At 47.7% G+C, this 27003-nt stretch overlaps 1 protein-coding gene across 4 annotated transcripts in view; it reads right to left on the bottom strand.

Annotated features, from left to right (window-relative positions):
- Positions 1-27003, bottom strand: part of WAPL (WAPL cohesin release factor) — a 1161107-nt gene that overhangs the window by 367199 nt on the left and 766905 nt on the right. For all 4 annotated transcript variants that reach the window (XM_085607305.1, XM_085607324.1, XM_085607315.1 and 1 more), the window contains one exon: positions 13796-13911. In XM_085607305.1, the coding sequence (XP_085463431.1) occupies positions 13796-13911 (116 nt within the window). The remainder of the gene's footprint in view (positions 1-13795; positions 13912-27003) is intronic.

The following is a 27003-nucleotide window of genomic DNA, read 5'->3' on the forward strand; positions in this document are numbered from 1 at the left end:
GATCCAGACTGATGCCTGGGGGTAATTCTAAGGTAAGGAATCTAAAATCACCTGTTTCTTTCAGATAAAATGAGCGGAGCTGGTGGCAAGGGAGTCACAGCATAACTCAGAGGTGCAACAGGATGAGGCTACACAGGACCAGGAGAGGAACCACACGCAGAAAACAAACTAGTGGTCCTGATAGATCTGTGCAACCCGAAGGCTCACCAAAGGGGTATGGAACCATCTTGAAAAGATGCAACATGGCCGCCTTTAAGGCTGCAGTCTGCATAGGACTTGGCAATGGCCAGGGCAATTCAGTGTGCCTTGGCAGTGGCTCTAAATTTGTTGTGGCACTTGAAGTGGGTCCCCTTGAACTTCAACTAGGGTGCTTTCTTTGGGAGGAGCACACAGGCAAATAGCAGTGTTTGGATTTCTTATGCTTGCTCATAAACTTGTTGTTGAACTTTCTCTGGCTTGACCAGAGGTTTATGACTGGGAATGGCCTGGAGTAAGAAACTGGATTATTTGGAGTGGGCTACTATCAGAGTCAAGGAGTTATCACTGGTTTGATCATTAAAGTCACTAAATAAACCTGTGCTCAATCTCCTGGCAGCTATGGCATACAGCAGACATTATGCAGTACCAAAACAGGAATAAAGTAAAAATGAAAACAAAACTCCCATATCAAATTAGAAAAATAGAGCAGAATTGAACAAACAACTTGACATCAAAATGATTTTTTAAGCAGAAATAATGCCAAAAAGCACAAAGCGCCATTGATGGTCAATCATCACAGTAGACCAGGACCCAGGTGCTATTTGAGGCTCACCACGATGGAGCCCGGGTCCACCAACTAGGATTGTCCTGCTTAGAAATGTTACCTTCTGAAGTAGTCATTTAGGTCCTTAACAACCACAGTAATAAACGTCTTAAGCCCGCAGCCCCAGGAACTCGTGGAGGCAGTAAAGACTCACATGGTGTCAGGCAGAAACGAATGGTAGGGTCCAGTCACCACTGGTCAGCAAACTACATGCAGGAAAAGTCCTCTTAAAGCTTCTCTGCCTGTAGCCACACAGATCAGCAAACTGACACTTCACTGGAGTCCACCTCTTGTGTCCTAGGTACAAGAAGTCAGTCCAGTCCGTCAGGGCTCCTCTCAGGTCACATGCCGCAGGCACAGTCTTATTTTTGATCCACTGCAGGTGTAAGAAGTGTTCTGATGAGGGTGTTTGGGGATGCCACATTTATACCCAGCACTGGCTAGTGGGTGTGAATCTTGGCCCCTCCCTAACCAATGAGGTAAAAGTTCCCAGGCCCTGACCCACCTACTTTGGCAACAGTTACCGTCTGCCTTACTGCAAACAGGCCCAAAAGCAATGCATCAGGGCATTTTCAAGATGGTAAAAGTCTTCGGCGACACTAAACTTTGGCTTTGTGCACTGTGGGTATGTGCACAGGGAATGTACTATGATAATCCTAGTGTCCTCACAAACCCTAAAATCCAGTTTGGAGCAGACATTGTGCCTACAACAGAGACGCCTAGTGGGGCAACAACAAGGTAAGGGCCTTCATCTACCAGACAGCGGATACACAAGAACTGTCTTGGCATCCAATTTGCTCCATTTCAAAAGTGTGCCAAGTGGTGACAAGGCTCAATAGATCAGTCAAGCAGGATTTGACATGACACTGTAAAAAAGGATGCCCACAGCCCCCACCCTACGTATTCTGTTGAGTTCAGAGGAGTCATCTCTGCAAATTAATGTCAGCACATTGTTTGCTCCTGGGAGGCATTTCAAACCAACTCAACAGATATGCACAGGCTAAGAGCCAACAAAAGCTTATGCTAATTAGCCTTCTAAGGTAAAGGGTAACTTTATATAAGTTATTGTTCCTTAATCTTTATTAAAAATCCAACATTCCAATTTAATTAGATCTTTAATAACTATTAAAAAACAGTGGTGTAATTATGTTTATAGTTGTTACCATTACATAGATACAATATTAGCTTTTGAAACTGGTTTTCATGTCTCCTCTTTTGTGGGCTGCAAAACCTACATAAGGGTTACTTTATATATAAAAGGAACATTTTCTCCTGTCAAAGGAGAATGCTACTTACCAGTATGCATCTGTTCTTGGCATGTAGAGCTACAGAGTTGTGAACTTTTGCATAGATCGCCATCTAGTGTTGGGCTCGGATGCTTGCACCTTGTTGTCTTGGAAGAAGTCTTTTGTAGTCACGAGATAGGTGACTCCTCCCTTGGACGATAGTGCGCATCGACTCCATCTTCAGATTGTTTTTCGGCATAAAGGGAAATGATGGAGTCAGTAAGAAATAGAAGAGATGTCCATGTAGTTGTGTCTAATTAAGATAATACTGTAATAGATAAAGGTCCCGGGGAAGCGGGTGGGCGTGTACAACTCTGCAGCTCTACATGCCAAGAACAGATGCATACTGGTAAGTAGCATTTTCCGTTCGAGGCATATGAGCTGCAGATTGTACACTTTTGCATAGACTGTATAGCAGTGTCTCTCCTAGCGGTGGTCACCTGTGTCTGTTGCAGTGGTTGCAAAAAGTGCCTTAAGAACAGCCTGGCCTACAGAAGCCTGTTGTTTTGCCTGCACATCATCACAATAGTGTTTAGTGAAGGTGTGTGGCGTAGACCATGTTGCGGCTTTACAGATGTAATCTAAGGGAATATTCCCTAAGAATGCCATGGAGGCCCCTAGTTTGCGTGTTGAATGCACTCCAAGGGGAATTGTTAATGTGCGTTTAGCCTTTTGGTAGCATATTTAAATGCATTTGACTATCCACCTAGCAATCACAGTTTTGGAGATGGGGTTTCCTTTATGAGGTGGTGAGAAAGCCACAAACAGCTGTTTTGTCTTTATAAAGGTTTTAGTCCTGTCAGTATAATAAAGAAAGACTCTTTAGATGTCAAGTGTGTGAAGAGCTCTTTCTGCCCTCGAATCCGGGTTTTGAAAAACACTGGTAACTCTACTGATTGGTTAAGAAGAAAAGCAGAGATTACTTTGGGAAGGAATTTTGGGTTTGTTCTAAGAACCACCTTGTTACAATGTATTTGTAAGAATGGTTCTTGTACGGTTAAAGCCTGGATCTCACTTATTCTCCCGAGAAAGGTGATTGCCACTAGGAAAGCTACTTTCCATGTAAGGAACTGCAATTCACATTTGTGTAGAGGTTCAAATGGTGGACCCATGAGACTAGTAAGGACAATGTTTAAGTTCCACACCGGAGAGGGTGGTACTCTGGGAGGAATTACTCTTTTAAGGCCTTCCATAAAAGCTTTAATTGCAGGTACTCTAAACAGAGACAAGTGCTGTCTGTTTTGTAAGTAAGCGGCAAGAGCTGCTAGATGTAATCTTATGGATGAATATGCTAGATTACATGTTTGGAAATGCAGCAAGTAGCAAATAATGTCCTGGATTGAAGCATCCAGTGGGTCAATTTTATTGCTATTACAGTAAATAACATATCTTTCATTTTGCTGCGTAACAGGCTATAGTAGTAGGGCGTCTAGCTTCTTTAATGATGTTCATACAGTCCTGTGGAAGGTTAAGGTAACTGAACTCTTGGACTTCAGGAGCCAGATTGCGAGATTCAGTTGACCTGGATAGGGGTGTCTTATGTCTCCATGGTTCTGCGTTAGTAGTTTCAGGGAGAGGCGCAGTTTTTGGAGTAGAACCACTGAGTTCTAGAAGTGTGGTGAACCACGGTAGCCGTGCCCATGTGGGAGCAATGAGGATCATTTTGAGAGAATGTTGCCCGAGCTTGCGTACTACTAGGGGAATGAGTGGGAGTGGCGGAAAAGAGTATGCAAATCTGCCTGACCAGTTCATCCATATTGCATTGCCCTTGGACGACGGGTGTGGAATTTCGTGTTTGGCGAACAGATCCATGTCTGGGTGGCCCCACATTTGGAAAAATGGTTGAAGAACCTGTGGATGAAGTTCCCATTCGTGAATTTGTTGTGTCTGCCGACTGAGAAGATCCGCAATTTTATTGTGTACTCCTGGAAGATGTTCTGCTAGGAGATGTATGTTTTGCGGGATGGCCCATCACCATATGCATTGCGCTAGTTGAGAAAGCTGCAACGAGCGTGTTCCTCCTTGTTTTTGTATGTAATACATTGATGTCATGTCCGTCCGGACTAGGACAGTTTTGTTGAGATGTGATTGGAAAGATTTTGGCGCCAGAAATATTGCTAGTAATTGTAGGTGATTGATATGAAACACTTTTTGTTGAGTGGTCCATTTGCCCTGAACTGTGTGGTTGAGGAGGTGAGCTCCCCAGCCGGTGAGGGATGCGTCTGATGTTAGCACTATCTGTGGAACTGGCTCTAGGAACGGCCGCCCTCTGGATAGGTTGTGTGCGGCTGTCCACCAAAACTAGATCTGTAAGTTGACCTTAAGCCTGGTTCCACTGATGTGCTAAGCACTCTTGTAAAGGGCGCGTCTGGAGTCTTGCGTGAGGGACAATGAAAATGCAAGAGGCCATCATTCCTGCTAGAGGCATAAACACTCGAGCTTACGATAGTTTTGAGGATGAAACCTTTTGAGGAGGGTTTGAATACTGGCTATTCTGGCTGGATTGGGGTATGCCAGAGCTTTGAAAGTGTTTATTGTGGCCCCTAAATACTGATGTATGTAGGAGGGCTGCAGGTGGAATTTGGTGTAGTTTATTGTGAACCCCAAATTGTGTAGTAGCTGAATTGTTTGGTAGGTGCGCTGTACACATTGCCTGTGTGACTTGGCTTTTATTAGCCAATCATCGAGGTACGGGAACACATGAATGTGTTGTCTTCGCAAGTACGCGGCTACTACCGTCAGACACTTTGTGAAGACACTGGGTGCTTTTTTTACTCCAAATGGAAGGAACTTGAACTGGTAGTGTTGGCCGTCCACTGTGAACCTTATATATTTTCTGTGAGCAGGGTGTATGGGAATATGGAAGTAGGCATCCTTGAGATCGAATGTGGCAAGGAAGTCGCCTTGTTGAAGCAGGGGAAGGACTTGCTGAAGAGTGATCATGTGAAAATGATCTGACTGAATGTAGAAATTTAGGGGCCTGAGGTCCAATATTGGTCTGAGTGAGCCGTCCTTTGTGGGGATCAGAAAGTACAGTGAATACACCCCTGTTCCTTGGTGCTGTAGGAGAACTGGTTCTATTGCGCGTTTTTGAAGCATGGAGAGAACCTCTTGCTTGAGAAGTGTTAGATGTTACGTGGACATGGGACGCTGTTTGAGTGGCACGTTGGGGGGAGTAGCATTAAGTTCCAGGCAGTAACCATACTGGATAATTTGTCTTGCCCACCTGTCTGTGGTGATGGAGTTCCACACAGGTAGGAACTGTGATAGTTTTCCCCCGACTGGAGTGGAATGGTCTGGGGGAAGTGGAGGGAAGTCACTGTTTTGTGGTGGGGGAACTGCGGGTGTTAGACCCGCGTCCTCTCCCTCTATTGTTATTGCCTCTGTAATTTCCTATAGAATAACCTGTTAGGGGAGGTGTGGGTGGGATTTTTGTAATTGGAAGAGGCGGTGTCATTGCCTATTGATTTTGAGGTGCCCCTATAAAAGGAGCGACTAAAGGACCCACGAGTAGCTGTTGTCTGTAGAGCCCCCATGGATTTGCCTGTTTGTGTCCTTTTTCATCTTTCACAAAGATGTGTCTACAGCGGGTCCAAACAAGTGTTCCTGATCTATGGGTTGATTGAGGATGGTAGACTGCAGTTCCTGCTTAAAACCAGAGATGCGCAACCATGCATGTATACGCAGTAACACACTGGTGTTTACTGTGCGGGATGCTGTATCTGCTGCATCAAGTGCACACTTTGAGGTATTAGTTATTAACTTTCCCTCTTGTATAAGGTAGTTTGCCTTGGTTTTATGCACGTCTGGCAGGTATTGAATGAGTTATTCGAGCTCATCATAGTGGGCCCTGTCGTACCTTGCTAGTAAAGCTTGTGAATTGGCAATACGCCAAAAATTTACAGCTTGAGATGCAACCCTTTTGCCTGATGCATTGAGTAACTTAGACTCTTTGTCTGGTGAAGGGGACTCCCCTGTGGTTTGGGAATTTGGCCGTTTACGGGCATTTGCTACAACCAAAGAATCTAGAGGGAGCTGGCCTTTAATGTACGCTGTGTCACTTGGAGCTGGCTTGTACTTTTTCTCTATTCTAGGGTTAATAACTTTAGGCCTAACTGGGTCTTTGAAAATGTCAGGGGAATGTTTGATCATCCCTTTCAGCATAGGGAGAGTGTCTGTTGACTTTTGAGGTTGAGCAAATGTCTCCTGGGGATCTGAATGTAGTTGGACCCCATGGTATTGTGCAGCTCTGTTGATTATTTGTGCAAATCCTATACTATCATCTGGGGAAGATTGTTTGGAGGGGTATGAATCTGGTTGGTGCACATCTGGGACATTGTAATCGTCTCAAGGGTCCTTAGGTTTGATACTGTGGATATCATCATCAGTATCTGTATCATGTGGTGAGTGCGTGTCATCATCACCACCCCCCATGTCATCATCGTCCCTTTGTGGTGAAAAAGCAGGCACTGGAGAGTGTGCTGGAGAAGGTACAGTATTTAAAGACTGTGGAAGTGGAGAGAAAGGCCTCATAGGTGAGGTAGAAGTCTTTCTTCTTGGAGGGCATATCAGGTGTTCCTGAGGTGTCCAACTTCCTCTTCTTAGGTGGAATAGATATGACCTGTCCAGGAATGGGGTCAATTTGAAGTGTTGTCTGTTTAGGATCTGGATGAAAAAGTTCTTTAGATCTACTGTCCTCCTTCGGTGCCGAAGACTTCAGCTCCGAGTTGTGTTTTGGCTTATCGTCTTTAGCTTTAAGAGGTGGTTTGGTTTCCTTTTGCCGTGGTGGAGTTTGACCCAGACGGCTTAGCCTGTATTTTGGGTTCCGAAAGTTTTTGCTTCTGTTGGGGCCGTGACTTTAGGCTTATGCTTCGGTGCAGACGATGGTTTGTCGGTACCTAATTGTGGCTGGCTCGATCCCGAGCTGCCTGTGCTTCGGAGCCTGGCCCGGAGGCGGGGCTTCTGAAGACTTATGTCAGTGCAGACCCGAACCTGAAGGTGAGGGTGTGACCGAAGCCTTTTGTTTTTTCGGGGCAGGGGCGTCGACGTCCGTACTTGCGCTCCGTTGATCTGGAGTAATCCGGTCGTCCGATTCGGATTCGTCTGCTTCGGAGAAGTTGGCCTGTTCGTCTCCTGTGTCTGGATCATCGGAGCCTGCCTCGAAGATGTTGTTCGGCTCCGGAGCAGTCGACCTGGACATTTCGTGCTGTTGGGCCCAGCGATCACGGCTAGTCTTTTTGGACCAGAAAGAGTCACAGGCCTGGCAGTGTTGACTCGTGTTCTGGCGAGAGACACAGGTTGCAGACCTCGTGGAGATCTGTGTGTGGGAATTTAGCCCCACACTTGCATATTTTGAATGGAGTCCTTTCCATATGCTGGTTGATGGCGCCGATCGGCCCACCAGCCCACGTCGACCACCAGACTCGAGAATGTCTTCGAAACCGGATGCACGTGAAGAGGGATTCGCAATCGAGACAATACCGTCGAGCGGTGGGAGAGTTTTTTGCGCGTTGAAGGGGTATCGAACGACGTCGACCCAGAGCGAAGCAAATTACATACGAATCCGATGGCGGAACAATTCAATTCTGAAGATGAAGTCGATGCCCATGCGCACTTTCATCCAAGGGAGGAGTCACCTATCTCGTGACTACAAAAGACTTCTTCCAAGACAACAACAAGGTGCAAGCATCCAAGCCCAACACATGGCGATCTATGTAAAAGTATACAATCTGCAGCTCATATGCCTCGAACAGGTTATTTTGACAGTCATACTGCAGGGTAAGCCTGAAGTAATGCTTGCTTAGCCACTGTAAAGTATAGCCAACCAGCTGCTAGTGTCATTCAACTTGCAGGCTCTGGGTGTATTTTCTACATCAATCTAGGGACTTCTAGGCAAGTTAAATTTGCCTTTTAAGAATAAGAATTGTGATGGGAAACAGTACTTCTCAAATGTAGCAAAGCCCTCCCATAAGGGGCATGACTCAGGGTGGCTGGCCATCTGGATCAAAACTATGAGGGGTAATGTCAAAGCCATTGAAAAGCATGCAGATAGTTTCCAAGTATTAGCTGTTTGGTCCTCCATTTGCTTGCACATGATTAACTTTTTCAATAATGACTTCTCAAGTAGCACAAACACTAGGTTTTTGTCTTTATTTACTTTCATACAAAGTCTAAGAGGCGACGACCTCAAGAGGACATGCATTTTATTCTGCCTGGCTGGTGATTTTATTGTACATATGTTAAGTTTACTGGCAACTCAGCTCAAATCATCTCCCCCGGCCATTAATTCTCGCACTGACCCCCATGGCAGTGACCTGCTTACTCCTCTCGGTTCACTAAATATGGAAAATGTGTTGGCCATTACAACTTCAAACTATAGTGAGACCCCCACATATAAAGGCCCATGCAGAATAGATTATGTTTTTGTTACCGATAACTTGACCAGTCAGCTTGTAAATAGCATGGTAGTCCCCACAATCCTCAGTGACCACAATCCAATATATATCAAATAATGTCACACCACAGGGAGGAACCTGGTAAGGACACAGCTCTTTGCAATCGCCAATCCTCATCAGATAAGAGTAGTCTGGAAATTGCAAAACCCTGCACAAGACTTCAACTTCATAATCTAGGCTAATTAAGCGTTGGTGCTCGCCTGCTTGTCTCAGGAGGCCCACGGCTCTCAGGTGGTGGAGGCTTTCGGCAAATTAAGATATAAAACTAAGGGTGATTAATTAAAACCAGTCAAACCCTCCCCTAATATTTCAAGGTGATTTAACACTGCCGGTTCTAAAGCTTATAGGGATCTTCGCCTCGCATTAAATACCAAACCCAGGGATCAATATTTGGTGTGTAATTTGCACAAGCACGCATACAAACTCCCAACAGGGTTGTAGTAGGACACTTTTGGCTACTGTTACTAAACTCATATCCAGCTTTAATTTAGGCCCTCCACCACGATTTCTTGCCATATTACCAGTAGCAATTGGGAGGAACATTTCAAGGGAATTTATGCTGCTTCACATCTAGGAATCACGTTTCGAGTTGACCAAATGTCAGTGGCACGTTTTTACACAACTCTGCCGGAAGTCAAGGCTGTGATCCATCATTGCTCGGGTGACAGGGCACTGGGTCCTGATGGTGTTCCAATCAATTCAATCAAACAATGTATCCCTTTTGGGCCCCACTCCTCACAAATGCCTTCAATGGTCTTGCACATACTACCCTACCCGCCTCATGGAGCTCCTCTGTCATCGTCCACATATTCACAGAAGTGTTGGCAAAGCCAATAAGTCTCGCCTTTGGGACCTCATAAAGCTTAGCCAGAGCTATTGGCTTTGCTAATGTCTTTAAGCTATGTTGTAGAGTAGTGTGGCTTGTGTGCATCATCTGCAAAGTTATAATAAAAAAAGTGTTAAGCATTTGTGTTACCTTGTCTATAATTAAGATGATAGTGTGTTTAAGTGAACAAACATTAAAAAAAATGATTAATATAAAAAATGCATAGTGTTTTTTTTTTGGGGGGGGGGGGGGGGGGGATGGGGTATGGGGTATGGGAATGTTGGCAACTTTTGCCTGCCTGTTCTAAATGGTTATAGGTTTTTTCTGGTTTTGTGCGGCAGGGGTATATCAACAACGGGAGGGAAGAGGTTGGGAAATAGTATGTGAATTATAATTTGAGTAGCAAACGGTTATTAGGGGTGAATTAACAGATTCCCGATTTTGTGGGTACTATGTAGCTATACAAATGGCTGAAGTATAGAATCGACAATTAAATAACATAATACTTAAATGTCCTTCGTCTTTCACCTGGTTCTTTCAAAAGTGTCATGATACGGCATGTTAATGCATAAACTGTTTAACAACCGAACCCTCGCATAACACTTAGGAACAGCCCCTTGTGCTTCAGATGCTCCTGCTACAATAAAAATGTTCTTTGTAAATTACTCCTCCCTGCCTGAGAGATTGATGTGAGCTTGACCCGATCTATAAAAAACGCTCTGGGGTTTTGGGTGTGAGGAGCTGGGGCACTGGTGTGCACAGAGTGTGGGTATCTAGGGGTACACTGACAGGACATGTGACCGACTCCCAGTGAGTGAATAAAGTTATGTGTGAGAGAGCGCGAGAGAGAGAGAGAAGGTTGAATGGCTGAGTAAGTGGTGCGCGGCTGAATGAGATTCTGTGAATTGAATGGTTGACTGAACATTTAAGAGAATGGGTGAACTATTCGACTGGAAGAGTTAATAAACGAGGAAATAAGTAAGCTGGGGAGTTAGATTTGTTTAGTTGCGCTCACTGCGATCTGACCATTGGGCGCTTTGTGACTGTATGGATTGTAGTGTGACTGAAAGGAAGGTGCTACACGTTTAAAGCATCTGCAGTTCCTGGACTGCATCGGCCACAGAGGAACATGTCAGGGTGTGTTATTACCGATTTTGACAGTCTTCTTGATATCGAACTTGAAGGATACTAGGTAGTGTGTGCCGTGTCATGGCCCACAGCCCATGTCCTGAGCAGTGCCCACAGAGCTTCTCACAAGAGGCTCATTGCACCGAACTCACAGTTCTATTTAAAATAGTAACATCGAGGGGCAGAGCACCCTGTCTTTTCAGTGCCCCACAGGGCTGATTAGAGACAGGCTCCTATAGTCGGAGTAAAGTCACACAGGCGCAATAAAACCAACAAATATTAAAGGACTACTTTCCATTGTGTCAGCAGCAGGATGAGTCCAGCTTCCCGCTCCATGCAAAGCAGAGATTATATTAAAGAACATATGATTATATTACACACCTTCCGATAATAAAAAAACAAAAACAAGAATTATAGAATGCTGCGACCTGTCAGAGATAAAATGTTAGACTATACAAATTACCCTACCTGATATTGTGTGACGTCGATGAATATTACCTTACAATACAACAGAGGAAAATACAATGAAATGTGGGATTACCCACACAACATCAAAGCTGATCCCGCATAGTTGGAAAGTATGGTTCTATGTCTGTTTTAAGTGAGGCCAGGTAACTAAGTTCTAACATGCTGGAGCAACTGAACACCACTCCCCTGGACATGAGTGACAGATATAGCTGCAGAAGTTGGCAGTGTATGAGCAGGCTTGTCTTTAACAAATCGTACACAGGCTCCTGCAAACTTCCAGTGGCCTCAGTGTGTAGGAATTGAACCAGTAACTGAGTACGAAGTGCCTAGATTGAGGTACTAAAGCTCACTGCCCAAGGTACACTCCAGGATCCCGAACACAGGGCTGGAGGAAGTTTGGTTACAGCGAGGACGCCTCTTGTCTAGCCTTTCACCCCCGGCCTGTCTGCTCATCACTCGGGTAATATTGCTCCCCAGAACAACATACTACACAACCCTTACCATCAAAGAAAGCCCTGGGGAAGCTGCGTCCAAGAGGAGGAAGCACCCGTTTCCAGCTTAGGAAGAGCTGTAGACATAGAAGAGAGACAAGCGGTGGACCTTAAGTGGCCATGTTGCACAGGAGCTTGATGACAGAGAACATAATTAGCTTAATCTTTTAACCCCTTGCGTGTGCACGACGTCTCCCGGCCGTCGTGCATTACGGTGGGCGTGTGCGCACGACGGCCGGGAGACGTCGTGTTCCCGAACGCCATTTATTTCTCCCGCACAGCGGGAGAAATAAATCCGCACGCAAGGGGTTAATGCGATACACAAGTATTTACTAACAAGGAGGATTTTTTAATCCGTTTTCTAAATACATTTAATTATTTTTTTAACGTTCACTTAGGTTAAGTTTTGTTATATATTCACAAACGTAGCACTTTGTAAATTAATGTTTTAAAAGTATTTATTTAAACGTTTAATTTTGCATTACTTTTGGTAGCTTTTGGAAGTGGAAACATGACATGTTAGCACGGCCACAAAATGATTCTGTCTGCAGCAGCTGGTGAGCTGAGCTAGTTTCAGTGTCTATGGTCTGCTCGAACTTCCACCGCTCTGGTTGCTTGAGCTCATTGTTATTTTCAGAAGCCTGCTCTGTTTGCTGGGGGGGGTTTGGGGCAGCGACTTTAAATCCCAGCGGCAGAGGCCTTAAGTGAAATAAGTGTAAAGGGCCACGGGTGCCGTGCCGAAAAAATGAAAGGCGTGCGGCTGCAATGCTGTGTGAAGAAGCTCTAAGGACGTGAAGAAGCACAAAACACTAATACAAACTTTTAAGAAGGTAGTACGCCGAAACTAGATAAATGCCCTGGAGTAACCTGATCCATGTAACAGGGTCAGTCTCCAGGGCGGTAAATAAACACCCAAAAGGTGGGACAAATGTTTCGGATTTACCAAAGAAAGGAATGCAATTTTGAAGAGTAGGCTAAGAGACCAATCAAAGCGATGGGCATGGTAAAACACCACAGAAGTAGATACTCCATGTCGACAGACAGCGCATGCGTGCTGCCTAGGCTCGACCTAAAAAGGGGGACCGCTCATGTCCCACATGCTACAGGCCAATTTCCCTCCAGAATAAAAAAACCTTTTTTGGAAGAAGCAGACGACGAAGTAGAGGAAAGAAAAAAGAACAGGAAATCCCTTGGGCAGACAGAACCATCTCCAAGCACCTCTAGATTAAAGGGGCAACCCAGACTGGATAATTTATAACAAAAAGGTGGTCCAAACTGGGTAAGTGTAGCCCTTGACTTCCACAGCAAGGAATCAAAACGGGGGTACAAACACCTCTAACACAAATAACTCAAATGTATCCATTTATTACTTACCTGGTTAAGGAACTTTTATTTAAATTAATTACAATGGAGATTAAGACATTAGCTCTAAAAAGACACAAAATGCCCCATTTTTTTTTTAAACTACACTGCACCCTACGTCTTCTTTTGCATTGTTTTAGGACTCTGGTCTCCAGGTTGATGGGGTGGCAGCCAATCATATCCCAGGATGAGATCTGTAAGCTCCGAGTTCAATACAGATCTCCTTGATGTGATATATTCAATGTTTTTTTAAAACTTAATTTCTTTACAAAACTACTGAATGATTTACACCAAAATTCAAAAAGCACTCTTTCTGGACCAAGATCTAGCTTTCTGCCAAATTTGGAATAAATCTGTTCTGGGGTTTGGGCTGTAGCTGTGTCTCAAGTTCCTATGGAAAAGTGAATGGAGAAAAAACAATTGGGGACCCCTTCCGCCCCCCTTGACGGATCACCTCAAAACTCACCATGTGCAAACTAGTCGTAAAGTGGAGGTTTTCTTGAAAGTTTAATGGAAATTTGTCAAACGGCATCAAAGGTATTAGCAACACACTATGGAAACATCTAACTAACTATCCATGGCGACTGTCACTGGGTAATATATATATATATATATATATATATATACACGCGTGTGTGTGTGTGTGTATGTAGATGAAAAAGGAATAAGGAAGACTAGTAGCTAGACAGCTATATTAAGATCATGCATTAAAAAACCTGTGCTTCAACGCTCACGAGTCAACTAAGTTTTACATTTGGACTGCAGACCCCCTATCACTTGGCAGTGTGCGCGACCTTTCAACATTTTTGTAAATGGGTAGTGGCTAGTTTTGATTAGCTATACAATTAGCATATATCTACTGACATTCCTTGTATATATTTACTTACATTGAAATACACATTTGTGACCCTTATCTAGTGAAGGGTGCTGCCCTATAAATACTGGGTCTAACATTAGATTAGAAAGTAACATCTTACCAGCACTCTGATATCAAATCGTTGTTCTTGAGGTAGGTATTGTGGCACTTGGAGCACACAGCTGAGAGCAGTGGCGATCAGATTTTCTTGCTCACCTGTTTTCGTGCTGCCCCACTCTGTAAGCAGATTACCAATATTCGTTAATAACTTTTAAGTTCTGCATACACAAAATGAAATGCATACGGTTCATAAATTCCTTTTCAAACGCCCATCTTCAGTCTGACAGAAGGAGCTACATTGTTGGGCATAGGGCTTATAAAGAATACATATCAACAAAATGCACAAAAACATTATCTAGTGTATCATATCTATGGTTTTGTTTTTATACCAAAACTAATATTTAAACCTTAACCATGTTGATTTCAGCCAGTCATTCATCAACAATATCCTTACCACTGATATCTGATTCTATGATAATTCTATAAACAAACATGTTGTTAATCTGCATTCCTAACATCTCTAATATATAGCTAAAGACCCAACTTAATTCCCCTGTCCCAATTTAAGGTGACTGATTTGACAACTCCATTTGGGGGTGGCAAATAAACTGGGTTCTTCTGTTCATTGGCACCCCTATCAGAAACTAACAAGGACTGTTTGGGATGGGTGAAGGCAAGTATTGGAGGGGAAGGTTAGATTGTGATGGGAACAGTTAGGCTTTGTGGCAGCATTTTAGACAACAATCTGACACTGATAAATTTCGTGGAAGGACTACAGGCACATTTGCATGATATTTTTTCAGCATTGATGATAATTCTAGGAAACAACGCCCAGAGGATGCACCCGCATAGTTATCTGATCTGCTTGAACACACATTTTAAAGCGAGCGTGTTGGAACCTACTTTAACTGCTTCACTAAGTTGACCTTAAAATGTACTTATCTAGTAGATGTTACCAATGAAGCAATTTCCAATTTCTCTTCCTCCAATTTCTCTTCCTACATACAACAAAATGCCTCATTTACACACAATTCGCACACAATTATGAAAAACGCCATCTTTCCCCTTCCCACTTTTTAAATCAAGGTCCCCAATAACTAATGTCTCCAAGTACAGTAGGACACCCACTCAGCTGTAGCCTATGCCTACACAGCATTATCAGGGTCTGTGCAATTGAAGAGGTTACTGATACTTTGCAGTTGGGTAATGGGACACAAATACCTTTATCTTCTGGCTGTACTCAGATGAAAGGAAGGATACTATAGCATAAGTTCATTCATTAGTATGATCCTTAATGCTTTGATTCCAACTCAATAATTGCTATGCTGTGAATGTAGCTATTAATGGAAGGTCCTACTGCCAATGTTTATGCTTAAATTAACTTTTCTTTTGCAAAGAGAGTGTGAGAGAGTGTGTGTGAGAGAGAGAGAGTGTGTGTGTGTGTGTGAGAGAGAGAGAGAGTGTGTGAGAGAGAGAGAGAGTGTGGGTGTGTGTGGGTGTGTTTGAGTGTGTGAGGATGAGAGTGTGAGGATGAGAGTGTGAGGATGAGAGTGTGAGGATGAGGATGAGTGTGAGAATATCTGTGTGTGTGAGAGACTTGAGATCAGTTCAAAGCCATACAGTTCTCAAAATTGCAATATCTAATTCTATCCATGTTTAAACCTACATCGACAATACACATTAGAAGCAACACCTGGCACTGTCATGGGCTCGGCACAGGGCCAAGTCACAGTGACAGAACATTCGGCACCCTCAACAGCACATTCATATAAAATATATTCAGTGCTTGTCCAACAATAAATAATATCCAGAATTCAAATGACAACACATTTGAAGGTAGGGCTACGCTTATCAAAGGTTCTTCCAACTCGCCAACTTCCCTTTTTTGTCAGGTCCACTAGTTGATTTTCTGAGCCCATACTGATGTTGTCTTGAGAGGGAAGAAAGCGAAATGTGACCAGTGTCTCTCCTGAGGCTCTGCTCCATCAGAGTCCCTAGAATTGGGCTATGCCATAAAAGGAAGACCATCCGAGAGGTGACTGGGGACGCAGAGACATTGAAGGTGGCCAACACTGGCCCACAACACTAAGCAAAGAGTGGCATATATGACATGCCTTGCGGTTAGTCAGCGGGGGTGTGTAGGAAGCTGCCTTCTTATGCAGTGTACCAAAATTAGGTACACTATGTAGAAATTCCAGACAACCCATACTGGCTTATAGGGATTAAATTAATAAGCCTGAATGCTCTCTTTGTGGTAGTGTGGGAGAACAGTTTAGGATTATCAGAGGGTAGTTTTAAGCATTTGTTGTAAACGCACAAGTTACTTAACTTCAGTAAGGATTTATCTGTAAGAAACATTAGTTAGTTATAGATTCCTTACCTTAGAATTACCCCCAGGCGTCAGACTGGATCCATCAACACAGAAAGGAGCAAAGGAGGAATAAAAGTCAGGCCGCCTCCACTCAACACATGATCCACAGTCAAGACCTGACTTAATGGACAAATACCCTAAAAGCGTGGACAAGGACTTGGAACGACGGAAGGTTACGGTAGTCGTGCCATAATGGAGTGTGGGTACCTGGCAGATGCGTGACCAATTGACATGTGCTGCCCAACCAGTTGGTTGCAAACCAAGAGGTCATTCTAAATGAAGTGAAGACTGGTCATCCCCTTAGCCCTGATTAAGTTGCGCAAATTGGTAGCAACTAAACATGTTGGCGCTTTGGACGTAATGGTCTTAGTAGAACCATTTTTTTAACTGAGCTCACAGCACCGAATAAAGTACAAGTTACTTACCTTTGGTAAGTATGTATCTGGTATAGAAGATTCTAGCCACAGATTACTTAACGTAGAATTATCCCCAGGCGTGAGACTGGACCCGGAAAAATTTCTTGCCCAGCATTTCTGCTCGCCGGGGGGCAGTACCATGCGACTCCACCCCGACGTCTTCGCGGGCGTGACATCAGCGAGGTCACATAAACCCCACCCCGGTGCGCGGACGTCAGTTTGCTTTGGAGAACTTTTTCCGCACCACAATGCGGAGACATCACAACAAAACTGAGAAGAGCTTGGGAACAATGTGCGAAAAAACCAGAGAAACAAAATAGAGAGAAACAAAAGGTGAGGAACAGCACCAGTTGGCACCAAGGCACCAGAAGGCTATAATAGCAAAGCCAGAGCAGGTAAAGAGCAGAGCACCACTCTGAGGAACAACTGTGCAAGCCAAGGCAAGGCAATAGCACCAGGTGGCAGTAAAGCACCAGAAGGCCAGAACAGCGTAGCCAAAGCAAAAAAAGCGCAAAGCATCACTCTGTGGAACCACCGTGCAAGCCAAGGCGAGAGCCATCCTGGAGGCACAAGCATGTGAAAGCGCCATGACAGAAAGAGAGAGGGTCTGCAACCACAACCACACAGTGAAGGGCCACAAGCCCGGAACAGAGGAGCAACAGCAATCCATCCCCAGACTACACTGCCAAGGATGGCCATAACCCCTGAAAGGAGTAGGAGGTCAAAGGACAGGCAAAAGAATCCCCAATGAAGAAGACCGCAAGGGAATCAGAAACTCTAAAGGGGAAAAGAGCAAAAGTAGGCCCTCACACTGGAGAGAAACTAGCTGGAGGGATGCCTGACCGGAAGAAAATGAAGAGGACACCCGAAGAAGACAAGCCACCCTGAGGGAGGCAACTGTAGAAACCCAAGCAGAGGATCCTCGCAGAACGGGGAGGAAGGGCGGGTCGTGAAGGAATCTGCGGCTAGAATCGTCTCAACCAGATACATCGTTACCGAAGGTAAGTAACTTTTACATCTGATAGAGACTGCTAGCCGCAGATTCCTTAACGTAGAATAGATACCCTAGCCATACCCAGAAGGTAGGAGGGCCTGCGAGAGAGCCTCCCCCCCACCAGGAGAGGCACAGGGCCTCAGCAGGGGACATGTCACAGGGACAAGAAGGGAAAAGGCAAGGATATCCTAAGCCCAACCAAGCGAGAAACGCCCAACACCCCACAGGGGCAGACAGTGCCCGAAAGCCCCATGAAACACAAGGACCACCTCAAACCCCAAGGAGAAGAGGTAGAACCGGAGGCAGGGCCCACTGTAAGAAACACAGACAGTGATAGAAAATAGCTGAACACACCTCAGCCGCAACCAGCGGACAAGGCAGGAACGGCTCCACCACCAAGAGCGCAGACGGAAGAAGGAAGGCACACTTGCGCACAGCCCCAGCGGAAACAGAGGCATGGGCACAAGGGAATACATCAAAGGCCACAACGGTGGATTAGAACAAGCAGGCCTGCAGAAAGGTAGCCCTTCATAGTGCCCAGAGCAGAGCCCTGCTGGGCTAAAGAGAGAAGGAACAAGAGTACTTCAGAGAGAGGGGCAGAAATGGGATCCACAGCCTTTGCTGTGCACCATGCCACAAATGTGTTCCACCTGCAGGCGTATACAGTCTTTGTGGAGGGACGCCTGGCTGCCAAGATTATGTCACAAACTTCAGGAGGCAGGTCGAAAGAAGTCAACTGCCGCCGCTCAATCTCCACGCAAGAAGGTGGAGACTGGACAGTTTCGGGTGAAGGACCGTCCCCTGCTGCTGCGACAGAAGATCCTCCCGAAGAGGCAGTCGGATAGGAGGATCAATGGCCATGTTGAGCAGCTTGGGATACCAGACTCTTCGTACCCAATCCGGAGTCACAAGAAGGACTTGGGCCTGGTCGTGCCTGATCTTCAGCACTCTGGGAAGAAGTGGTATAGGCGGAAAGGCGTACAACACACCGCAACTCTACTCGCAACGAAAAGCGTCGCTAAGCGAGTGCCGACTTGGAAATTTCAACGCGCAGAATTGCTGATATTGCGAGTTCTCTTCGGTGGCGAATAGATCTAACCAAGGCTCTCCGCACTGTTGAAAGAGACCTTGCACCACCTCTGAGTGAAGACGCCATTTGTGATCCATCATGCACCTGCGGATGAGTTTGTCCACCCTGGCGTTCAGAGAACCTGCCAGGTGTTGAACCTCCAAGGAAATGCCTTTAAGTTCCAGCCATGTCCAGAGGCGAAGGGCCTCCTGATCCACGGACCCATCCCGCCCTGTTTGTTGCAATTCCACATGGCGGTGGTGTTGTCTGTGAACATCTGCACTACTCCTCCCTGGACAGATGGAAGGAATGCCTTCAGTGCAAGACGAATCACCCAGAGCACCAGAAGGTTGATGGGAAACCGAGACTCTGCCAGAGACCAGAGGCCTCCGATCTCCGCCTCTCCCATATGGCCGCCCCATCCCAGAAGGGGAGGTTCATCTGTCACCACAGTGTGGTCTGGTTGGGGAAGGGAGGGAGATGGATCTGCCATCGACCCAATCATGGTTCGTAAGCCTCCACTGCAGTTGTCGAGCAGTGTCTCCAAGATCTGGACGCAATCGGACACATTCACCTGATGCTGTGCCCACTTGAACTTCAGGTCCCACTGCAGAGCCCGCATATGCCAACTAGCATGATCGATCAGCAGGCTGCCATGAGGCCCAGCAGCCTCAGCGTCATTCTGAGCGAAACCCGGGACAGAGGCTAAAAGATCAGAATCATAAACGGAATATCCCGGACTCGCTGTTCGGGAGGATAGACCCGAAATTGCGTCGTGTCCAGAACCGCTCTAATGAAGAGGAGCTTCTGAGGAGGAATCAGGTGCGACTTCGGCACATTGATGGATAACCCCAGCACATGCAGGAGGTCAGCCGTAGTCAGGAGGTGGGAGACTACTGTCTGGGTCGAGCCCGCCTTCAACAACCTGTCGTTGAGATAGGGGAAGACTGAAACCCCTGATCTGCGCAGATTAGCTGCGACCACCGCCATCACTTTCCTGAACACCCGAGGGGCGCTGGTAAGGCCAAAGGAGAGCACGGTTAACTGAAAGTGCTTGTGGCCTCCTGTTGGAGGAGGGCCGGATGATGCTTCGACATGCAGTGGTATTGCGGTGGCATGGCTGGAGGGTTATCTCGAAGGTGAGGGAATAACCCCTTCAGACTATTTGCAAAACCCACCTGTCCGAAGTGATTGTGCTCCAGTGGAAGAGATACAAAATCCTTCCGCCCAGTGGCATTTGATAGGCCAGAAAGTTTGGACTCGGACGGTTTGGAGGCTGTTGCAGAGGGGGAGTTGGTGTACTAGCCCGCCAACTGGCCCCCGGAACCAAAACGTTGGTTCCCACGTCTCCGGCCGCACAAAGGTTGGCTAACGAGCTGTGGCCTGCAGCCCTGGGTGGGATGTAGCGGGGCACCGCTTCTGTAGCCACGAAAGGGGCGAAAAGCAGACTGCGCCGGACGGGGGGAGAGGCCCAAGGAATTGGCCGTAGCTCGTGAGTCCTTGAAACGCTCTAGGGCGTTGTCTGCTTTGTCGCCAGAAAGGCGACTGCCATCAAATGGCATGTCCATCAAGCTGTTCTGGACATCCCCTGAAAAGCCAGTGGACCTCATCCAGGCGTAGCGGAGAAGCGCTACGGATGTTGAAATGGTCCTGCTCAGAGAGTCGGCGGTGTCCAGCCCACAACAGATCGTTAACTTAGCTGCATCTCTCCCGGCGGCGACAGCCTGGGAGAGCACTGTCCGGGCCTCCTCCGGGACACTGAGGCAGCACTTGAGCCACCGTATCCCACACTGAGTGCAAATAACAGCCCAAGAGACATGCAGTGTTTACAGACTGCAGCCCTAAGCTGGCGGAAGAGAACATTTTCTTTGCAAGATGGTCCAGTTTCTTGGATTCCCTTTCCGGTGGAGCGGTAGGGAATGTGCTTTTGAAGGTGGAGGCTTGGACCACCAAACTCTCCGGGGTGGGGTGATGGGAGAGGAAAGTGGGGTCTCTCAGAGCAGGGCAGTGGCGTTGGGCGATCATCCAGTCCATGGGAGCCCCCGTGTTGGGCCTGAACCAGGCGCCCAAAAGGACGTCAGTGAGGGCCTCATTAAACGGAAGCAGGGGCTCTGAAAAGCTTGCCGCCAGGTGAAGCACCTCCGTCAGGAGGCTAGTCCTGACCGCCACCGTAGGAAGCTAGAGGTTGAGAGCCTCGGCCGCCCTACGCAATACCACAGCGTATGACGCTCCCTCCTCCGTAGCCATGGTAGGAGGAGGCAACATGCTAAGGTCGGGTGAAGTGCCAAGACAACTGGTATTCCCCAGTTCCTCTCTCCAGTCCTGCTCAAGCTGGTCAGTTAAAGGGTCACCTGACCCCTCCCAGTCCTCCTCATCTTCCTCTAGGTGCTACTGTGGTTGGAAAGGGGCCCCCAGAGTGAACAGGGGCATGAAAAACCCACCTGGCGCCGGATCCGGCATCGGGTGATGCCGGTCCGGCTCCGTGTCCACGTCGGGAAGGAGGATGGGGTCGACGCCTGCCAGGTGGGGACCGGTGTCGGTGTAATAAGGTCAACCGGCGCGTATCCGGATCCAGGTCTGGATCCAAGGGGGGCCTGTGGCGCCGGAGCCACCTGCAGCGAAGACCTAGACCCCCCCCCAACTAAGTCGCTGGGCCCGAAGGTGGAAGGCGGGGGTCGGTCCGCCCAAAGATGGCATGAATCGCCTCGTAGAACGAACGAAGCTGGGCGGGGGTCCCTCCGGGTCCCAGAAAGGGAGGGAAGCTCAGTCGACCCTTTGGGCTCCGCACGCGGAGCTGCGGGGGTGGCACTACCCGCGTGCCTCGCCGTATCGGCTGTTCAACGAGGAGAAGTCGAAGAGCGACAATGCTTCTTCGACTGCTTATGCTTAGACTTACCCGACCCAGATAGCAAAGACTTTGATGACTTCGAGCCGGAATGGTGATGGCTCCGTGACTGGTCCCTCGACCTCCCTCTCGACCGGGACCTCGAACAGCATTGAGCATACTGCCGGTGTTCAAGCAGCTGTCGGGACCACTTCCGCAAAGCCTTCGGTGTCAACAACTGGCAGTCAGAGCACGACTTGGGGTCGTGGTCGCGCTCCAGGCAAAAAAGACTCACGCAGTGCGGATCTGTCATCGACATCATGAGATGGCAGGAACCGCAGGCCTTGAAACCGGGCATCCCTCGCGCACCTTACGGAGTCAAAGACTCGAGAAAAGAAGTCGACAAAAGTCTAGAAAAAGTGAAGTCAAAAAATGACTGAGGTACCGCTCTTCTCGGATCTGCGCTGGCTGGCGCAGAAAAAAAAAAAAGAACTGACGTCAGAATTCGAGGGCGGCGTCTAAGTGTGAGAAGTTGGCCTGATATGTAGTGCTCACTATTCTAGTGATCACTGTGTATCATTCCAAACGACCCTTATTGATGATTGGTTGTAAGTCAACCTTTTAGACCAGCTATCCTAGTAGCGTGGATACGAGCAGTCTTAGGCTAAACTCTAGAGGGCGTGTTAAGCCAGCTGTTTACCATCACATATACCCCTTGAACACCAAGTGAAAGGACACCACACAAGTTGTTATGAAAATAAAAGGATATTTATTTATAACAAGACTACCCTGGCTCTTTATGAGTCAGGGAGCTAAGCACACTACAAAACTCTTAGGAAAATACTTCAGTTGCACAATTTACACAAATGCCCGAGGGGCACGAGAAACCATCTACACTAACAGTGAAATGCGAATGGTTAGAGTCTGGAGATACTGATTCCGGAGATATCCGATCAGTGGGACTAAACGAAAAAGGAACTGGACACTTGTAGAGCGAACCTGCGATGGAGCACCGAGATGCTCGAGTTACCTAGCCCGGAGGCTGCGGCTGCGTGAGGTTCGTCAAGATGTCGGGAGTCCTCGTGTAGTCCCAGGAGCCTGAAAGAAGAAGTTGCTGGCAGGCGACCAGTGACGATGTTCAGAGCGATCCAAGCCTGGATCGGTGGTGAAGGAAAACCTGAAAGCAGAGGGGACTCAGTTCTCAACCGCTAGCCAGCGATCGTGTGGGTACCAGGAGGGTACCGGCTGAAGTCACCTCGACCAGGTGAGTGGGTGACGTCGGACTCGGCGGTTCCTCGGACCAGGAGGCGCGGCGGCGACCAGGATGGAGGGCGAGCTGTCCCACGAAGGTGTCTGCTGTCGACGATGCTGGGCCCAGGAAGGGGCAGCGGATCTTGGCAGTGGCCACCCAGGCGGGGGAGTCAAGATGGCGTCGGGAGTGGACCAGGAGGGTCCGTGGTACTCCTCTGTTGAAGGGGAGCAAGAGCCAGTCTGGAGCAACCAGACTCGTGATGAAACAATCGTGGTGCGTCGTGAAGAGGGCCACAAGCCGGTCGGCAAGTGGTCGAACAACGCGGTGAACAGCAAGGAGCGGAAGGGCCCCCACGCAGATCTCGTGGATGCTGGGGAGACAGACTTCGATGCTGGAGCTGCTCAGGGTTAGGGCTTCTCAAACCCTAGGTGCACTCACTCGAGGGTCCCTCGGTGGGCGTGCTAGATAAGCGTCGTGCAGGTTCTGAAGATAGCCGGTCCCGCAGGTCTCGTCACACCTACGACTCTCAGCTGAGCTGATGAGGGAGGTAAAAGGTCAGAGATGGCAGGGAACTCGGGTCTCATCGAGCTGGGCAGTCTTGATCCGTAGGAGAGACTTACAGCAAACCGCAAGCGCTTAGATGGTGCCTGCTGGTGCAGGGTGGCTACTCCTTAGCCACAAGGGAGAGTCTTCAGAAATAGTCAAGAGTTCCTTTCGTGGAAAGTGGTTCGTGATTCGGAGTTATCCGATTATCTGATTATCCAATTTGGGAAGGGGACGCGCTCCTACCTTTATTCTAAGAAAAAGGGGCTGGCCCGTGACTAGGTTCTACCTATGGGTGGAGCCAGGAGGGGGGTGGTTACACCCCTATCCTTTGTCCGGCTTCGCGCCAGCTCAGGGGCTGGTGTGCCCCCGAAACTGGTTTGAGCCGGGCTATGCACAGTGAGCACCGGGGTGCCACTGGCAATCACCTTCCTTTCAGCCCTGCCTACCTGGGATACACAAACCCTGTCTGGGACGGTGCTAACACCGCCCTCGACAGGAAACCCTTTGTCCAAGCTCCCCTTGCTGGAAGGTCCCCCAGCAGCAGGAGGTCAGACTTGTGTCTGGTGGCAGCATCCATTTTGTGATGCTGAGGCTTGAGTCAACTTTAACCGGGGTTCAAGGTTACTTCCATGTCGTGTCCCTCTAAAAGGGGGGAATGCTAACCCCGTCACCAGGACTGGCGAGGGGTTCGTATTCCCATTCGTATGACACCTTACTCGACATGTATAGGTGATGCGATGCCAAAGTTAGCAAATAACCGCAAGGATTATAATGCCTTAAAAGTAGTTGGCCCGCGTCACCATGGAACGGCTATTAGGGCTTGGTTCCGCAAGCCGTCGACGGGCTCAGCTCGCGCCAGAGCACCGTCCCACATGATTCCCTGCACTCTGCCTTCAGGATTGATAAGACCTGCTATAGGAGTGACTGATAGGAATCCATGTGTCCATTTTTAGGGTTTAGGTGTAGGAATACTACACCTACAGCAACGGGTGATTACACCACGTGGCCCCAGCTGTCGTGCAGCCAGTTGTGTCAGATTTGGGCGGCCATTCCAGGGGTGGCATAATACATGCTTCAGCCCCTGGTAGGCCCTGGGTACACCGATGCCCTGGATACCTGTGGTATGCTGAGACAGGGACTGACAAGGCGGCCCAGTTCCAATTAGTGGATGCACCTAACGTACATGTGTGTTAATTTCGAGAGAGAACAGCTAGGCTGTGGGTCTGATTGGCAGGCCCACAGCCGGAGAAAGTCGTAAACCAATGAAGCAAAAGCAAAAAATCTGGGTGATCATAGGATTGCAGACCCTACTCTCCTACACTAAGTAGCTGCCGCAACCTCATCCCGGCGACCACGACGCTGCCGACCGACGCAGAGCCGACCGACGCCACCTTCTGACGCGCAGAGGTACTGCCGACGAAAAATCTTTCCGGATCCAGTCTGCCGCCTGGGGGTAATTCTAAGGTAAGGAATCTATAACTAACGTATTTCTTTCAGATACAGTTACTAAATGAGACACTCCAGTTAGAGACCAATTTCGAAAATATTGAAAAATAGATTATATAACTTGAGACACTAAGATCATCGAAATCAGCAAGTAATTTAGACGTTATCAATTTTTACAGTAAAAACTGCAGAAAATGACAATTGTCAGATCTGAGGCATGAGCATCCGGTAACAATGTATCTGTAAGAGACATAGGCTAGTTGTAGATTCCTTACCTTAGAATGAGCCCCAGGCATCAGAGTGGATCAGTTAAATTTTTCTTAGCAGTACTCCTGCGCGTCGGTAGGTGCCGTCGGTCGACTCCGCGTCTCTCGTTGTGGTCGCGGGGATGATGTTGCAGTGCCTTCTTAGATGCCGCCCCTGCGCGCTGACGTCAGTTCTGACACGACTTTCCAAGCCAGAAGTGCGGAACCATTAAAGACATTAACCACCGCTGCGCCGCAACTAAGGCCCTGTAAGGGAATCCCTATCCCTTGAAGTCAGTTTGCAGAGAAGGGAAGATAGGTGAGCGGTAAGTAATCTTAAACTAACCTATGTCTCTTACAAATACATCATTACCGAAGGCAAGTAACTTGTTAGTCTGACAGTTAGTTGTAGATTCCCTACCTTAGAATAGATACCCCAGCAATACCATCCCCGATGGAGGGTCTGCAAACTAAATTTGCACCAGATGTCCTGGAGGACCGAACGGGGAAAATAGCTGTCACTCCGGACTTGGCTGTTCAGGCAATAATGTCTGGTGAACGTGTGCAAGGATGCCCATGTGGCCGCCTGGCAGATGTCAAGTGGGACTCCATGTGCCAATGCAGTGGTTGCTGCCATAGACCTAGTGGAATGAGCACGCAGCCCCACAGGAGGTTCCTTTTTCGGTAAAACGGATCTGACTAATACAAAGGACAACCCATCGAGAGATGGTACACTTCTGAACAGCCCGATCTTTCTTGGGACCCACACAGCCAATGAAGAGTTGATCATCCACCCGGAAATCTTTTCTACAATCAAGATCGAAGGACAGTGCAAGTTAAAGGAGACGGTGGAGTCTCTCCTCCTCCTCAGAAGGGTGCGGAGGTAGGAAAAAGGTGGGCAAAGTGATTGTTTGTCCTATGTGAAATGGTGTAACCACTTTAGGAAGGAACGAGGGCCTCGTCCTAAGCACTACTTTGTCCGGATGCATGGAGAAGAAAGAGGGCTTGGAAGATACAGCTTGAAGCTCACTCTGCGAGAAGAGATGATGGCAACAAGGAAGGCAGTTTTCACAGTGAGGAGCCTGAGAGGACCGGTGTGAAGAGGCTCGAAGGGAGCACACATAAGATAGGTTAGAACAAGATTTAAGTCCTACTGGGACATTATGAAAGCAGATGGAGAAGAGAGAGAAGTAATGTCCTTAAAGAATCTATTCACAATAGGGGACTTGAATAAAGAGGGTTGATCTGGCAGCAGAAGGAAAGCAGAGAGAGCAGCAAGATAACATTTAAGAGTGCCCAGAGTAGAGCCCTGCTGGGCCAAAAGTATATACAAGAGAACCTCTGAAAGATGGGCAGAAAGGGGATCCACAGCCTTTGCTTTGCACCATGCTAAAAACTTGTTCCATCTACAGGCGTATACCATGTATGTGGAGGGATGCCTGGCAGCCAAGATGACATTACAGACTTCAGGTGGAAGGTCAAAAGATGTCAACTGTCACCGCTCAATCTCCATGCAAGGAGGTGGATGCTGGACAGGTTTGGGTGAAGAACCACGCCTTTCTGCTGAGACCGAAGATCCTCCCGAAGAGGTAGTCTGATTGGAGGATCGATGTCCATGGTCAGGAGCTCGGGGTCCCAGAATCTTTGTGCCCAGTCCGGAGCTACAAGAACAACTTGGGCCCGGTCACGCTTGATCTTCAGCTCTCGGGGCAGAAGTGGTACAGGCGGAAAGGCGTACAGGAGGTCGCAACTCCAATGGCAATGAAAAGCATTGCCGAGTGAGTGCCGCCTTGGAAACTCCAGCGCGCAGAATTGCTGACATTGCACATGCTCTTCGGTGGCAAACAGATCTAACTAAGGCGTTCCTCACCACTGAAAGACCTTGCACCACCTCTCAGTGAAGACACCATTCGTGATCTACCAGGCAGCGTTGGCTGAGTTTGTCCACCTGGGCGCTCAGAGAATCTGCCAGGTGTTGAACCACCAGGGTCATGTCCTGATGTTCCAGCCATGTCCACGACCCCACCCGGCTCTGTTTGTTGCAGTACCACATGGCGGTTGTGTTGTCTGAACACCTGCACCACTTTCCCTCTGAGAAAGAGAAGG

Source organism: Triturus cristatus, chromosome 1_2 (assembly GCF_964204655.1).
Source record: "Triturus cristatus chromosome 1_2, aTriCri1.1, whole genome shotgun sequence".
Classification (NCBI taxonomy): Eukaryota; Metazoa; Chordata; class Amphibia; order Caudata; family Salamandridae; genus Triturus; species Triturus cristatus.